This window comes from Tigriopus californicus, chromosome 11 (assembly GCF_007210705.1).
Source record: "Tigriopus californicus strain San Diego chromosome 11, Tcal_SD_v2.1, whole genome shotgun sequence".
NCBI lineage: Eukaryota > Metazoa > Arthropoda > Copepoda > Harpacticoida > Harpacticidae > Tigriopus > Tigriopus californicus.
The window spans coordinates 2,591,965-2,606,129 of record NC_081450.1 but is presented as its reverse complement, the minus strand read 5'-3'; the positions used below and the strand labels follow the sequence as shown (position 1 = coordinate 2,606,129).

At 42.0% G+C, this 14,165-nt stretch overlaps 3 protein-coding genes across 3 annotated transcripts; 1 reads left to right on the top strand and 2 right to left on the bottom strand.

Annotated features, from left to right (window-relative positions):
* The first annotated feature begins 1,752 nt into the window (after window positions 1–1,752).
* Window positions 1,753–5,926, top strand: LOC131891083 (UDP-glycosyltransferase UGT5-like). Its single transcript, XM_059240583.1, has 4 exons — window positions 1,753–2,076; window positions 3,950–4,341; window positions 4,474–4,984; window positions 5,425–5,926. Exons 1-4 carry the CDS (start codon window positions 1,855–1,857, stop codon window positions 5,857–5,859), a joined length of 1,560 nt encoding a protein of 519 aa, XP_059096566.1. The 5' UTR covers window positions 1,753–1,854; the 3' UTR covers window positions 5,860–5,926.
* Window positions 5,857–7,610, bottom strand: LOC131891084 (uncharacterized). Its single transcript, XM_059240584.1, has 2 exons — window positions 7,235–7,610; window positions 5,857–7,167 (listed from the first exon to the last, which is right to left on the bottom strand). Exons 1-2 carry the CDS (start codon window positions 7,461–7,463, stop codon window positions 6,209–6,211), a joined length of 1,188 nt encoding a protein of 395 aa, XP_059096567.1. The 5' UTR covers window positions 7,464–7,610; the 3' UTR covers window positions 5,857–6,208.
* Window positions 7,611–7,858: 248 nt separating this feature from the next.
* LOC131890682 (proteoglycan 4-like) lies at window positions 7,859–10,776 on the bottom strand. Its single transcript, XM_059240088.1, has 4 exons — window positions 9,825–10,776; window positions 9,622–9,757; window positions 8,809–9,527; window positions 7,859–8,715 (listed from the first exon to the last, which is right to left on the bottom strand). Exons 1-4 carry the CDS (start codon window positions 10,111–10,113, stop codon window positions 7,859–7,861), a joined length of 2,001 nt encoding a protein of 666 aa, XP_059096071.1. The 5' UTR covers window positions 10,114–10,776.
* Window positions 10,777–14,165: the final 3,389 nt, after the last annotated feature.

Genomic DNA, 14,165 nt, shown 5'->3' with positions numbered 1-14,165 from the left:
CGCCATTATGAAACTCTATTTATAACGTTTCGATCATAAGTTTGTGGCCAATCATGTACTTCACTAAGCACACAAGAATAGTTCTTGCTGCATAGAGAACCGTATCAAAATGAAGGATATGTTTGTGATGGTGGAGTTCTCAACGTCACACTGAAAAAATTGCTTTGAATTGCTATTTATTGTTCCGGTAAGAATGGATAGATTAATCACTAAAGCTTTGCATTGAACTACTATCATCTTGCATCAAACAAAACAATGCACATTAACCATGTGAAGTAAAGGAAATTCCCGGAACAATGTGGTGCGGCATCCTGATTTTGGGCATTCTGTTGAGGGAGAATTTCGAGAAACATCTCAGTCAACTTCGGATAGACTGAATTTGTCAATTATTTCACCTGCAGGCTTGTTGAAGCAAACGCTATACTAAAATTGAGTCAAGATATTCATACACTGACAGAACTACACAAAATTGATGAATTCATTTTTTGAGTTTTGTTGTTACAATTTTTCACTCCATAGTTGAAAATTATATTGGTACGAGTTGGCTGTAGTGTTAGTTTAAATTCTCCCTCTAGATGAAATGTTACAACACCCCCCCTGCGAAATAGTTTTTGAATACAGGTGATCAGATATGACGATCTACCCCAATGACTTTATTGCTAAAGTTTCACAATCAAAATCCAAACAAATGATTTTCGTCAACTACCAAGAAAACATTGGAGTCAACGTAATCAAAAATATTTTCATTGCTCTGCATTCAATCTGATCTGCAAAGTCGGATCCGAAGCAAACGTATCTCAAACGTGTACGACAGTGGAATCATTTGGGGTTATTGTGGTCGGTCAGAAACCTACCGACGTCATCAGAGTGCTCGAGATAGCTGATAATATTACGGGACTGAGTGAAATAAATGCCTTTCAGAACTTTTTTGATTGAAATGTTCCTTTCATAGAACTTGAAAGTATCATTGCGAATTGAAAGTACGTCAAATTCTTATTAAAACAAACACATGTGACATTGTCTTTCAACTATTTGGCCCTTCCACTGTTAACAAACATAACTATTTGCTTCTGTACTCTGTGAAAGATGAGACTCGTTTAACCTCTCAAGCGTTTAGCGCGCGTCAAGGTGCATCGACACAGAACAGAGTAGATCGGAGCTTAGAGAAAGTTTTTTTTATCTTGTCAAATGCAAGAGAAACAAACAAAATAGAAAAAAGCTCGTATAAGTACGATTATCTCTTTGAAGAGTAAAGCTTCTTACCAAGACCAATATTGAAAGCCTTTGCTTTGGCCTAGGATTAGAAGGAGCAAGTGAAAAACTTGTGATCTCTGATCCGCCTGTGCAATTTTGAAATCAGAGCCCCCATATCTTGCGCTAATTAGTAATGTTTTGCGCTTTTTAAGCGAAGTTCTTGCCGACTCATGTCAACAAGTGCCCGTACGCGATTTTATTATAGATACGGAATTCAATGCATCAACCCTTTTCAAAAGATGAGACAATGGATAAAACACGTCAATTTGAGCACCTTTTTTGCAAGGAATCACTTGCACTTGCGATCATTATAGCAAAAATATGTTTTTGGAACAAACTTTGAAAAAGACTAAACCACCTTGTTAAATTTGAGGGGCTGTTGTTTGGAAACTGGCTGAAACCAGGCCAAAATCAGGTCCCTACATTGTACACAAACCATTTTTTTGCGCTTTTTTTCTTCACTTATCTGGAGGCACTGTTTGTGCTATGTGTACTTAAGTTAAAGTACATGTAGTACAACTTCACAACCTTGTGGAAACCCCAACTAGATCAAAGCCTCGTCTCATTTCACAAACTTCGTGACATATACCAAAACATAAAATGTTATTTCTAATACTGTTTCCAATCCTACTTGGATTGGCAAACGCTGGCAAATTTTTGTTTTACATGCCATTTGTGACCAAATCCATTATGATAACTTTTATGCCGGTGGCCGAAGAATTAGGCAAACGAGGCCATCAAGTGAGTGTTGTCATACCAGCAGCTCATAACAAGGAACTGAAGAATGTGGAACAGATTGTAGTTCCAAATATTATGGAAGAGGTAAGACTACTTTCATGTATAATACCATAATGTCCAATATTGTCCAGAGACATAAAATTTTAATTTAAAACTACTAAACTATGCACGCAACTTTTTGCAAATTCATATCTTATTCAAAACCATTGAAATCTGTGAAGAGTTTTGTCGTACGCTTTCAACATACCAGAAATAACATTTAAAACAAGGCATTTTCTGAACCTTTGTGTCTAAAGAGAGGATACCATAAGGCCGTAATAACGTTAACAAAAGGTGGTCAACAATTGGTTAGCTCAATTTCATAACCTAATCATATGCAAAACATAGGGCATGGTTCATTGCTTCAACAAACAAAGTCATGTATTCAATTTTGAGAATATTGTTTGTTAAAGCCCGAATTACATCGGAATGACCTGTAAAAAACTGGGCTTTTAAAAATGCGCATTCATTTTTTTTTATATTTCAAAATCTGGAGGACCGTTTTTACTTCCTTAAAAACATTTGCAGTTGCACTTCTAAATTTTTGTGAATACGTGAAACAAAGCAGGGATAACTTTTGTTATACTCATGAAAGTTGAGCGTTGCATGATCTGGAAGTCTCATATTAATATGCCCTACAGGCCATTAGGGAATTGAGCCTTCCGAGTTCTCCTGGTCCTGATGGTCCAATGTCTCGGTTTTTAATGAGATGCTCACTGGTTCTTGCTCCTGTTTTCTCTTACTTGATGCGTTTCATCTTGGATCAGGGCAAGTTTTCATCTTCACTAAAGATAGCTCACGTGGTTCCAATTTTTAAAGGAGGAATCAAGTCGCTTCCCAGTAACTATAGGCCTATTTCTCTGACTTTGAATATCATGGAGATTCCTTTCTAGTCTGCACGGTTTTCGAGCAGATTTTAGCACAATAACCTAACGGACCACAGCATTGCTCAATTTACTTCTCTCCAATAATCGTTGGCAATACGCTGGCGTTGATCCAATGACATCTTGTCCAAATCAGGACAATTTTGATGCTCTTTTTTGAAATAGAATCCTTCAATGTTTGATATGCTTCCTCCAATATTCGTAAGGCATACGCAGGCGTTGTTATCATATAACGATTACAAGGTAAAGAAATAGACGAAATATACCCGTTCATTTTGATAGTATTGGGGATTACATTCCCCGTAACGGTTAGAAAAGCCCGTGAAAAAGCAAGCCAAAAAAACGTATAGCGGTTGTTTGGAGTGAGAATATGGATTAATTTTTTTTTTTTCCAAAAAATTAGCACAGTATTTGTTCCCCCAGCGGGCACCAAAACGGAGCTTTTGATTCACTGCTTTCACCTATAATTAAAAAAAAACTAAGTTTGGGATCATTTCGAACGAAATTGGCATTCAAGTGTAGTCAAGGGATGGTTAAGCAAACATGTTACTTATTTCAGCATTAGTGCGGAATCATTGATGTATTTAACAAATTAATGTACTTCTTCTTGAATTAATGTACTGAGCTAAACCCGCGGGTCTTTAGGGGAGTTAGCCTGGAGAGAAATAGGGGAGAGCAGAAGCGTTGTGTTTTTTGGTCTTCCTTTCCTCTTTGAACGCCTTGCTTACCTGGCCTCTTTCGATTTGACCCGACACTTTAGCTATTAATAACCACTTTCAAACGCCTAAACAACGAATACTGATGTTAGGGTTTATTAAAAGAAGGTGGCTTTCCAATTTCTAATCTTATGCACCTATGCATCATTTTTCAGCCTCAAAAAGTGGAACCCCGTTACAGTGAAAACCTAGTTATAGTGAAAGTTTTGCTGCTTCCCAAAAAGCTCCTTATAATGGATTCCCTACTGTTGTTCAGTTCTTTACAAAGTGTCCCAATTTTTTTGCCCTTCTAATGAATCCATTTTTGATCCGTTGCAGAAAATGAAGGAGCTTTCGAGTGAACTGTTGACCGGAAAGACTACCATGATGCCGTTTGATAAGATGCTGGATATGGCATTCACCACCAATAGGAACGCCCTTATGGAAGAAGCCTTACAAACTCACATCCGACGAAAGACTGATTTCGACGTGGTGGTTGTGTCCCCATTCCTGGCCAATGATGCCGGGTATTATTTGGCCCACTACTTTGAAGCCGATTTGGCTCTTTACTTCACGGGTCAAGCCACTTTGCCATGGATGGATCATGCCATGGGCATGTCACCTAGCCCTTCGTTCAATCCGTTGATTCTGTTTAGTTTTAAACATCCCATGACGTTTTTACAACGAGTCCTGAATACTGTTGCCACAATGGTCTTTGAGCATGGAGTAAGGTATGTCTAATAGATCATGCTAAAACTTGATAGTACTGGTTTATTTATGAGTTCCGGCAACTTTGGAGAATACCAAAGAGTAGTTGAAGTTGAATATTTCAACAACTGCAGCCATCACTTCTTTCATTCCAGGAACTGGTATATTCATAAAAACGTTGATGCTATCCTGGATGACTTATTTCCGGGTGTGAAACGCCCCAGCCTCCTAGACATCGAAAGAAATGCCTCCCTCGCTTTGACCTTTGGCCATCCATTGATCATGGATGGCAATCGTCCTTACGCACCCAACTTCATCAGCTTGGGCATGATGAATTGCCGAGAGTCCAAAGAGTTACCGCAAGACCTCAAGTCCTACATGGATGATGCTCCAGAGGGTGTGATCTACGTTTCCTTTGGCTCAGTGGTCAAAGCGTCTCAAATGTCAGATGAACGGAGAGTTATTTTTAATAACGTCTTTAGGCGATTGAAGCAAAAGGTCTTGTGGAAATGGGAAAAAGATACAATGACGGATCAGGCCAGTAATGTCCAGTTGAACAAATGGCTTCCCCAACAAGACATTCTGGGCCATCCGAATATGAAACTCTTCATCACTCATGGAGGCCAATCCAGCTCTCAAGAGACTCTTTGTCACAAAAAACCAGTCGTAAGTCATTCCAATATTGATCGGCTTCCATGGTAAAAAGCGAATTTCAAATTTGTGGCTGATTATGCCCTCTTTGTAAAGAAATGTAGATATGATTGTCCTTAGCACTAAGTTATTGCAATACTAAATATTGAGTTGTTGAGACCTATGGCTGTAAAAATTCAGTGTAATGATTTAAAGGACGTGATTCATAATCCAAGATTCGAGCCTTCACGAGCCATTTCAAGTGACTCGCCGGTCTGCCTATTTAATATAGTTCAAATTTACGAACTTTTCCATCATTCTTACGATGCATGCATAAGCTCTAGGAATCATCTATCGATTGGTTTAGACAGTCTCCTTTCATTGATGGCTTGAACATTTCGGACAAAGTTTGAGTAATGTAATAACGAAAGCGGCTTTCATGTCCGACTAGCTATACATGTAATATAATGTTTCAGGTGGTCATTCCCGTGGCCGGTGATCAACCAGCCAATGGTCAAGAAGCTGAACGAGTTGGTTTTGGCCTCAGTATTCCATTCCCCGAGGTCACGGAAGACAACCTCTACGAAGCTATTCAGAAGGTGTTGAGTGATCCGAAGTTTGCCCAAACTGCTGAAAGGCATGGATCAGCCCTCAACGATCAGATGACCAGGCCCTTGGATCGCGCCATCTGGTGGTTGGAATACAAACTCCGCCATCCTGGATCGGATCATTTGCAGACACCAATTCACGATTTGGCTTGGTTTCAATACTACCTCATTGATGTTTGGGCATTCTTAGCCTTGATTGTGTTACTCATCATTGCTATCATATTCAAATTGTGTCAATTTTGTTGTTGCCGAAAGTCTAAGCAAATCAAAAGCTTGAACCAATCAAAGAAGAAGCGAAACTAGAAAAAGACAAGTTTTTGTATGTAACTGTCAACCGAATAATAACAACTTGTTTGTGGTGCTCAAAGAATCCGACTCACTAGGGTGCTTTTTTTAAGCAAGAATGTCTAACTTATCAGCTTATTCTTGCACTCATTGGAGTAATTTTTGGTACAAGAGAACTCTTTCCAAATGGTCTTGAGAAAGACCTTACCATTGATTCAGACCAACTACCATTACTAACCAATGCAAAAAGATATTTTTTTGATACTGCAACTTGATTGATATTTTTCAATCTTTGGCAAGCAATGGACCTGCTTTTTATCATCCAACCAAGCTAAAAAAGTAGGATATCAGTCAAGGCGAAGACCATTTAAGCTAATTCGGCCTCCATGCAAGCAGCCAACATTCGCAACTCTGATCCAATTGTGCTCTTCGATTTCTGGCACTGTCGAATAATTTGAAAGGTTTCGAGACCCACTGAGACAATCCCGAAGAATATGGTCACTCCTCCTGTAACGACTGCAGCTGTTTTGGCCACTTCCTTAGCCGTCGTCTGAGCCAATATCTTGGAAGATTCGACCGCCGTTTCGTCTCCTACTTTGGCGAACGCCTTGTAAGCTACTTGTTGCGAGAGCTCTTTCGACTCAAAGGCCACTACATCGGGGGTAGCCTTGACTAAGATGGTGGCTCCCTTTTTCGTGGCTGATTCTATGGTCTCCTGAGCAGTCTTGAATGCAGTCTCCAAACCTGCCCGTATTCCAGTTTTAGCGCCCATTTCAGAAGAGGCCTTCAATGCTGTGATTGCACCAGTTTCCGCCGCATTTGCGGCTGCCATGGCAATACTGTCTGTGGCAGCTGTGGTGGCCTTGATTATCGAGTCTGACGCGACAACCACGATGGTTTCGATGAAAGTTTTGATGGCACCATCTGAGATGAGCATATCTTTCAAAGGAATGAAGTGATTTAGTATCCGCTCTGCCAATTGCAATGCCCCTTGAACTCTGCAAATCCCTTTGGATTGGTCCGTCTTCTCAGGGTCACTAAATTGGACACTCATGGAGGCTGTGTCCAGGCTTTTGGCTCCTTTGATAGCCTCAAGGGCGTTCCTCAAGAAGTCATGTGACAAGATGTCTTCCTTCAAAATTCTCTCGAGCTTTTGAAAGAGTTCAGCTTCTTTTTGTTGCGTGGTAATCTTGTTACCAATCTTGGCAGCACCCCCAGCAACGGCTGACACAGTGCCAGCCGTTAATAAGCCTGCGACCAGGAACGGAATGGCTCCACCCGCTGTCGCTATGGACACTGCTCCCCCGGCAATCCCCAAGGCGCCACCTGTAATCCGAATCATTTAGAAGCTCGCTTTTTCATTCTTTTGGTAAGGATTCTAAGTAAAAATGACCTGTTAATCCGGTGACACATCCACTGAGCTCCACTGCTTTATCTTTCTTGAAGAGCTCCTCCAATTGACTTGCGATCTCTTTGAGAACAATCATGGATCGCTTCCGGCTCAGCTTGAGATAGTTGAGTGCATCATCAGCGTGTAAGAGGAGTACTTTGTCTTCTTCACTGACTGTATTCTTCTCAGATGTGTGAATTGAATGCATTTCAAGTTGCGCTTCACCAGCCATCCTCAATTTCACTGCCTCCCGGTGACTCGGCTTCAACTGAGAGAATGATTATTTTGACACTCCCAATGCTGGAGGTATTGTTGTTGTTGTTGTTGCTGTTAGGCTGCATATTTTTTTCCAGAGGCAACACAAGTAACCCAAGACAAAACTCGAAATCGATCGTGCTTGAAAATAAATTGCCTCTCTTTTGTTTCTCCATTCAGGCCTTGATATCACTGGATTGTTCTGAAATGCGACGACTTCATTTACTTTTGAGTTTATTCCAAAGTTTGTATGTTTTTGATATGATAATGCCAAACCAGGTAGCAACAAATTACATAATATAGATTGCCCCAGGTAATGAGGTCTTGTGCAAACGTTTGCATTGCGTTTTTAGTGTTCCTCTTCGCACTTTTCTAGATGGGAACTTCATACAATCGATTTAACGAATCGGGTGCTCTGATATCTTGAAATGGATCAGCAAAAAGAATGGGAATATCCCCGATGTCATCTCCAGAAATAGCCACGTCATACTCAACAATGTCAATTTGTTGGTTGGGTTGGAATCGGGGAGCCGTTTCAGTTCGCTCAGGAAAAAGAGGACGACCCCGATTGACTGGTCTAGGGGTTTGAGATTCAACTGGAATTGTAACCTTTTCTCCGAACTTTGGACGACCATTGCTCGTTGATTGAGTGCCCGCTTGCGGGGGCCTAGAATTGTCCGAGTAAGGAATTTCCGTGGTCATCACTTGCGCTTGGGGCCTCGAGGTTGGCCTTGAGGTTTGTTGAGTTGCCTGGTTTACATTTTGCAGAACAGGGGTTGTTGGACGATCCACGAACTTGGACCGCTCTGCAGGCAAAGAAACCGTGGTTTGGGGCCGTTGAGTCCTAGTTTGGATTTGCTGTCGGTTTCGGTTGCCTTGGTTGGGTCGTCTGGTAGGGCGACTGTTTTGCTGGGGTGTGCCATTGGTTCCATAAGAAGGAAGGGCAGTGGTTTGTATCTCTTCAACTGTTGATGGCTCGTCGGGGAGACGCACTGTGGTTGGCGTTTGCTGATTCCCTCTTTGACCTTGGGGTCTTCCCCGAGATCCTTGAGGACGCCCAGGGCGTGGTCCTTCTTTAACTCGGGGCTGGTTATTAGAGATTTGCACGGTGGGACGGTCTTTGTTGGTTGTTTGCGGACGAGGTCTCTCTTCGATTTGCGGCCGGTTATGAGAGATTTGCACGGTGGGACGTCCAGGGTGAGGTCGCTCATCAATCTGAGGCTTTTGGGCTGAAGATGAAATTATGGTTTGGGACTGTCACTATCATCTCCATAAGATGGCAAAGTGTCAACGGGTTTGACTTGAGTTGTAGAGGGACGAACAGGATTCGCGGGTCCACGAATATTGGTCGTTTTTTGAGGCACATTGGGCCTGGATGCGGGTTGCTGACGTCTCGGCAGGTAGGTTTGGGTGCGGGTTGCTGACGCCTTGGCACACTGGGTTTGGGTGGGCGGGTTGTCCTGAAAACGCCTCGGGTAACATTTGTGGTTTGGGTGCGGGTTGCTCACGTCTCGGCACGTTGGGTTTGGGTGTGGGTTCCTGACGCCTCGGTACATTGGGTTTGGGTGCGGGTTGCTCACGTCTCGGTACATTCGGTCTCTGGGACACAGGTCGATTTGTGACGACGTCAGCAGGGGCTTCATTTGGGAATTGGATCAGGGATGTGTCAGGGGTAGTGGTTACTAAAAGAGGTTGGGGAGTCACGGGTCGACGGTTGGCTGGCCTTTGATTTCCAGGTCTCGGTGTACCTGGCCTTGCACGGCTAGGTGTCTGAGTAATTGGTTCAATTTGGGGTTCGGGTTTTTCTCTTTGAATCACTCGTTCTGTGGTCACTTGCGGCTCCTCCGGTTGGGGTTGACTGCGAATAGGGTTTAAAGGTTGGGCCACAATGGTTGGTTGTTTACGCTGACCGTTGTCATTATTTCTCGTTGGGATGGGTCGTTTGGGCCCCAAGTCATTGGACTCGGGCAAACTATCTCCCGTGCCAATTAGATCGTTTACATTGTAACTGGATTGGGCTTCAGTACAATCCACATTGAACCTGGAAAAGAAATATTTGACTAAATGAATGAATGGAGGCACTACAATAAGACTTGACCTTTTCTTTGTCAAGTGGCAAATCACTCTCCACTTACCACCATTCACATGTCAATTTGGACTGCTGAAAAATGGTTCCATTGGGACAAAGGAAGGATAGTTTTCTGGCGTTGTTCCCATGGTTCAGGCACACGTGATATCCTTGACATCCCATCCCAGGGTCGGCATAGTAACCTGCGACGAAAATGTTGATGCATTCAACGTTCAAAGAAACGAAGATTAGGCTGATATTCTCGTTTACCTCCAAAAACTCTGTCCTCGCAAGAGAATGCCGTGTCTTGGACCTCATTGAAAATGGGATAGTCCACCCCGGGCTCCCCTGGAACACTATCTCTCAGCCAATCCAACGGGTTTCCTGAATGATGAGCGTGGTCATGGTCGACCTCTTCTTCTTGGCCGCAAGTCAAGGTGGCACAAACCAGGATCAGTGCCAATGAGATCATCCTGGATATGGGTGCTAATAATAATGCCCTGTTGCTGGTGTTGCTGCTGCTGCTGCTGCTGCTTGAGAATGCTACATAGATCGACATCAAACTCTGAGACTGTATTCGACTTATCGCTAAACAGAATGCATTTAGTGGCAGTAGCCAATTCGACTTGAAAGAAAGAACTTCTTGTTGCAACTCATATCAGAACCGCCCTCTTCATTTCCTTGGCAAGGATCCGAGATTCTCGTTGGTTGCCAAACTTCCTTGATCAAGCATTCGATTTGAGAGATGCCTTCAAGTGTATGAGTGCTTATTAAAGTGATTGCAAATGGGTCGTGATTGTCTAATGAACAAGATAACCACCGTGTTCTCACGAGGAGAAACACAGTAATGGGGGGCACGAAAATCTCCTCCAATTTCGAATGGATGACGCAGCAAGTTTCTCACAAATCTCCGGAGCTGCCGAGTCAAAGAACCAACTACAATGGCCAAAGAGGTCTTATTTATGTTCTGTGAAAACCCTCAAGGTTCCCATTTTTTGCAAGTGTTTTGTGATCTAATTAGGCATTTCACACTAAACACCATCATGAAAGACGTCTGCGCCATCACTCAACCGTCAATTTCTTGCGAGAAAACAAAAAAAAACCGAACGCATTTCCTGGTAAATTGATTCCCGATTCTCGCGATAGATATCCCGTAAAGTGTCGGAAGCAACTAATATAATGAATCGTCAGGCCCAAATGGCTGTTCCTTGGCGGACGGAGAATCAATTTTGAGTTATGGATATAACTATTTGAAGGACAGTTAAGATGTTTTTGGGATTATTATCATCATGAAGACCCTAAATACCCATCACTTATCCCATTAAAGAACGTTTTTTTACGACACGGGAGAATACACTCGGCGATTTTGGGATTCCGGTGGTCATTCTTGAAGTGTCTTGCAAAGATAAATTTCCATGGTATACGAATGTAAAGGGATGCGCTGAAGGGCATTGATGCAATGATGACGAAATTCGTGGAGTCTAGAGATTTATTTTTGACTTTGATTTACTAGTCGAGGCCAAACCTTGAGTGATATGGTTTGGTTTGAAAAGAGTGAAAAACGAGGCATTGTCATATTTGGCTTCAAAATGATTTCTTACACCGACATGGGTTTAAATGTTCATGAAGAGCTTTGCTGTTCCCATATTTTCGGTTTGACACTTTTTTGTCACTCCTGGCACTTCATCATAAGCTTATCAATCCTTGGTGAAGACGAATAAACTCGTTGTATGCGTTGTTTTTTAAAAGTGGGCTGCTCGTGCCGTACAAATGGGAATGCATGCGTGTGCTGTTCTTTACCCAAAGGTTGAAACGTGAGTGAAAACAGCTAAAAAATCCAAAATAAAGACGAACGGAGACCAAATTCGACACATGTTAAAGCTGCCTAATATGGCGCCATCTGAGTTTTCGATTGAGCAGTTTTGCCATATCGCTCCTCATCAAGAAAAAATAGTCACTTCAGGAAGCTATTCCAGAGCGAGTTGCTTGCATTGAAATATCAACAATTTCAGATGTCGTTAACATTTTTTTTTTCGAATTGTATCACTTTTTCCTTAGTTTCGTAGATGAAATTTACTGATCGTTTTTTCAAGCCAACCGAGTGCTATCATGAACCTCTTCACAAAACTTTCCCTAATCTTCGAAGAGTGTATTACCATTAAGAAAACTGGATCGTTGTGCACATTTCGCTCCTTTTCGATTTGTTGTGCTCCAAAACTGCTAATTCACAATTCAAGAACAAATTAAAGGGCAAAAATGAGCCATGCTTATGCATCACCAAAAGGTCCCACAAATACTTTTTGGGTGTGATTTTTAACATTAGCCAAGTTACAGGCTGGATCAACTTGAAGGTTCAGGAAAGAGTTGCCCTGTGGAAATAATGACCTATTGACCATTAATACTTAAAAAATCCTTAAACATGCCTTCTAAGATGAGTTCCAAAAAGCTTGACGGAACGACGAATCATCTTTAAATGATCTGCAATATGATTTTACTATAGCTCTGAGCAAAAACAATATTAGCAGATTTTGTATCGAATTTTAATGAGGACCCTGTACGTGTACATTCCATATACACGAACGTGTCAATTTCATAGTAATATCGTACAAAAGGATTTGTTTTGTGGCGGAAGTGTCAAATGCTCAACAAACAATATGGTCAAAGTCAAAACCACCGACCTTTACACAAAAGCTTAACTGCCTTTCCTTGTCAATTAAGTCCCAATCTTTGAGTATTCAAACCTAAAAGCCAATCCATTTAGGTCAATCAAGATGGGTATTGAGTAAAAAGCACCCTTTAGAGATGAAAGGCTTTTATGTCCGGATCAATCAATAATTTCGTTCAAAGGAAATAACTCATGTTTCAGGCATGTGGATAATAACGATCACCATGATGTGAAAAAACTTCCTAAAGGTGTTGAATATTTTGGAATACTACAATAATATGATTTAAAAAAAAAGAGTTTGTGGTAGTTACTTTGAATGTGTGGTCCTCGCTAAAGTGATTCCGGTTTTATGACTCGCCATGACTTTTCACCATTATTATTCCATGAAGTTCCTTCTGAACCCTCTGATTTAACGTTTATGGGTTCATTTCACACACCGATTAATTTTCGGGGCTGATCTTTCTTAGGAAGATAAACCAGAAAAAAACGCCATCTCATTTTCATGCCATCAATTTTTGACTGACCGCCACAAACTCGTTCTAAACGTCCATTATCTCCCACTGAAAATTGACCTGGCAGGAAAGCTCTTCATAATTTTTTCACAATTTTCAAAATCTTCAAAATCTTACACAAATTCAAAATGAAAGCGGACCAACCCTGGATTCAAAACCATTCCACCTTACCCATCTCTGCCAATCAATCCCGAACCCGGCATCTCACACCAACAATCCAACAATTCCAGTCTCAGAGTTTGACTGGCTTCTCACCCTTTCTCACATACAAAATGACCGGAACCAACGGATCCGACACAAGTTCCAAGTTGTCTTGGCAAACGCGACTGGGACTCTCAGTGTATCACAACCAGACAACAACTGATTCTAATCCTGTTGCCGTGGATGTTTCCCGAAATATCTTCCACAGGTCAACCAACACTCATTTCCGAGGAATCAGAATTCATCGGGGTTGGCGTACTATCATCTTGAATCCGCAGGGTGAAGACGATGCCCCGTGTCGTCTTTAACCGGGGCCTTATGAACAACCAACCGACCAACCGAATGAACCTGCGTACGGTGCGTATTGTGCGTCGCTACGCAAGAAGCGAAAGTGAAGATGCCTTCGATCGAGCGCAAGACGCGCGTCATCTTTGATGGGGTTTTTTTTACCACGCAGGATTTCCTCGTGGACGCCAAAGATGCTTCAAATATGGAGGCGACATTGACGGCCACGTAGATGAACAACTTTGAACTTTGAGGTGTGGGTAAAAGGAATATGTTGTGAGACATTTGAAGGGAGCGAGATGTGCATCGGGCTCTTGTGATCATTTGAGAGGTGCAATTTGTTCAATGAAACCAATGTTACCTTTACTAATTCATGCCAACCACTGACATGATAGAAAAGGAAACGAAAGGTTGAGCTGGGCGAAGGTATGTTGGTTTCAAGCCTGTCTATGATAGTATCCCTAATGCTTGGTTAATATTCCTTACTTTTGCCCGAGAGTCATGTCTCATTAAAGGATATGCCATCTACATATCAGGCTTTCTTTTGTGACTTCATGAAATTGGCTCAACGTTAACCCTCAAAACCCTTTGAAGACATACCAGTTTTTTCCTCTGATGAGATATAATATCATTTATTTAAAAGTACGCCAAATCGAGCCCAGTCACTGTTACAAGTCCTTGAAATTAATCTATGCAACCATGGCCAACTGAAGGATGAAACCAGGAACAAACGGTCAGTCCGTCAGTCCGTCAGTCAAGCCCAATGGGTCAACAGGCCACCAAGACTCGATAGACCCCTGTGTCTATCCAATGGATGAGGCTCAAATACACAATATATCAGGCATTCAAATCTCTAGCCTGAGGAAATTCTGACACAAACTTGAAGATTGTGCGGTGGGTATCTCGGACGTGCCTTTCGCATCTCAATCTCAAACACTTGACTCACTA

Excerpts from the sequence above, each read along its gene's own strand:
- LOC131891083 (XM_059240583.1), top strand. The coding sequence starts at position 1,855 with ATGTTATTTCTAATACTGTTTCCAATCCTACTTGGATTGGCAAACGCT. Across the intron at positions 2,077-3,949 it reads TTCCAAATATTATGGAAGAG|AAAATGAAGGAGCTTTCGAG; the intron begins GTAAGACTACTT and ends GATCCGTTGCAG. Across the intron at positions 4,342-4,473 it reads GTCTTTGAGCATGGAGTAAG|GAACTGGTATATTCATAAAA; the intron begins GTATGTCTAATA and ends CTTTCATTCCAG.
- LOC131891084 (XM_059240584.1), bottom strand. The coding sequence starts at position 7,463 with ATGGCTGGTGAAGCGCAACTTGAAATGCATTCAATTCACACATCTGAG. Across the intron at positions 7,168-7,234 it reads ATGTGTCACCGGATTAACAG|GTGGCGCCTTGGGGATTGCC; the intron begins GTCATTTTTACT and ends TTCGGATTACAG.
- LOC131890682 (XM_059240088.1), bottom strand. The coding sequence starts at position 10,113 with ATGTCGATCTATGTAGCATTCTCAAGCAGCAGCAGCAGCAGCAGCAAC. Across the intron at positions 9,758-9,824 it reads CGAGGACAGAGTTTTTGGAG|GTTACTATGCCGACCCTGGG; the intron begins GTAAACGAGAAT and ends TTTTCGTCGCAG. Across the intron at positions 9,528-9,621 it reads AAATTGACATGTGAATGGTG|GTTCAATGTGGATTGTACTG; the intron begins GTAAGTGGAGAG and ends TTTCTTTTCCAG.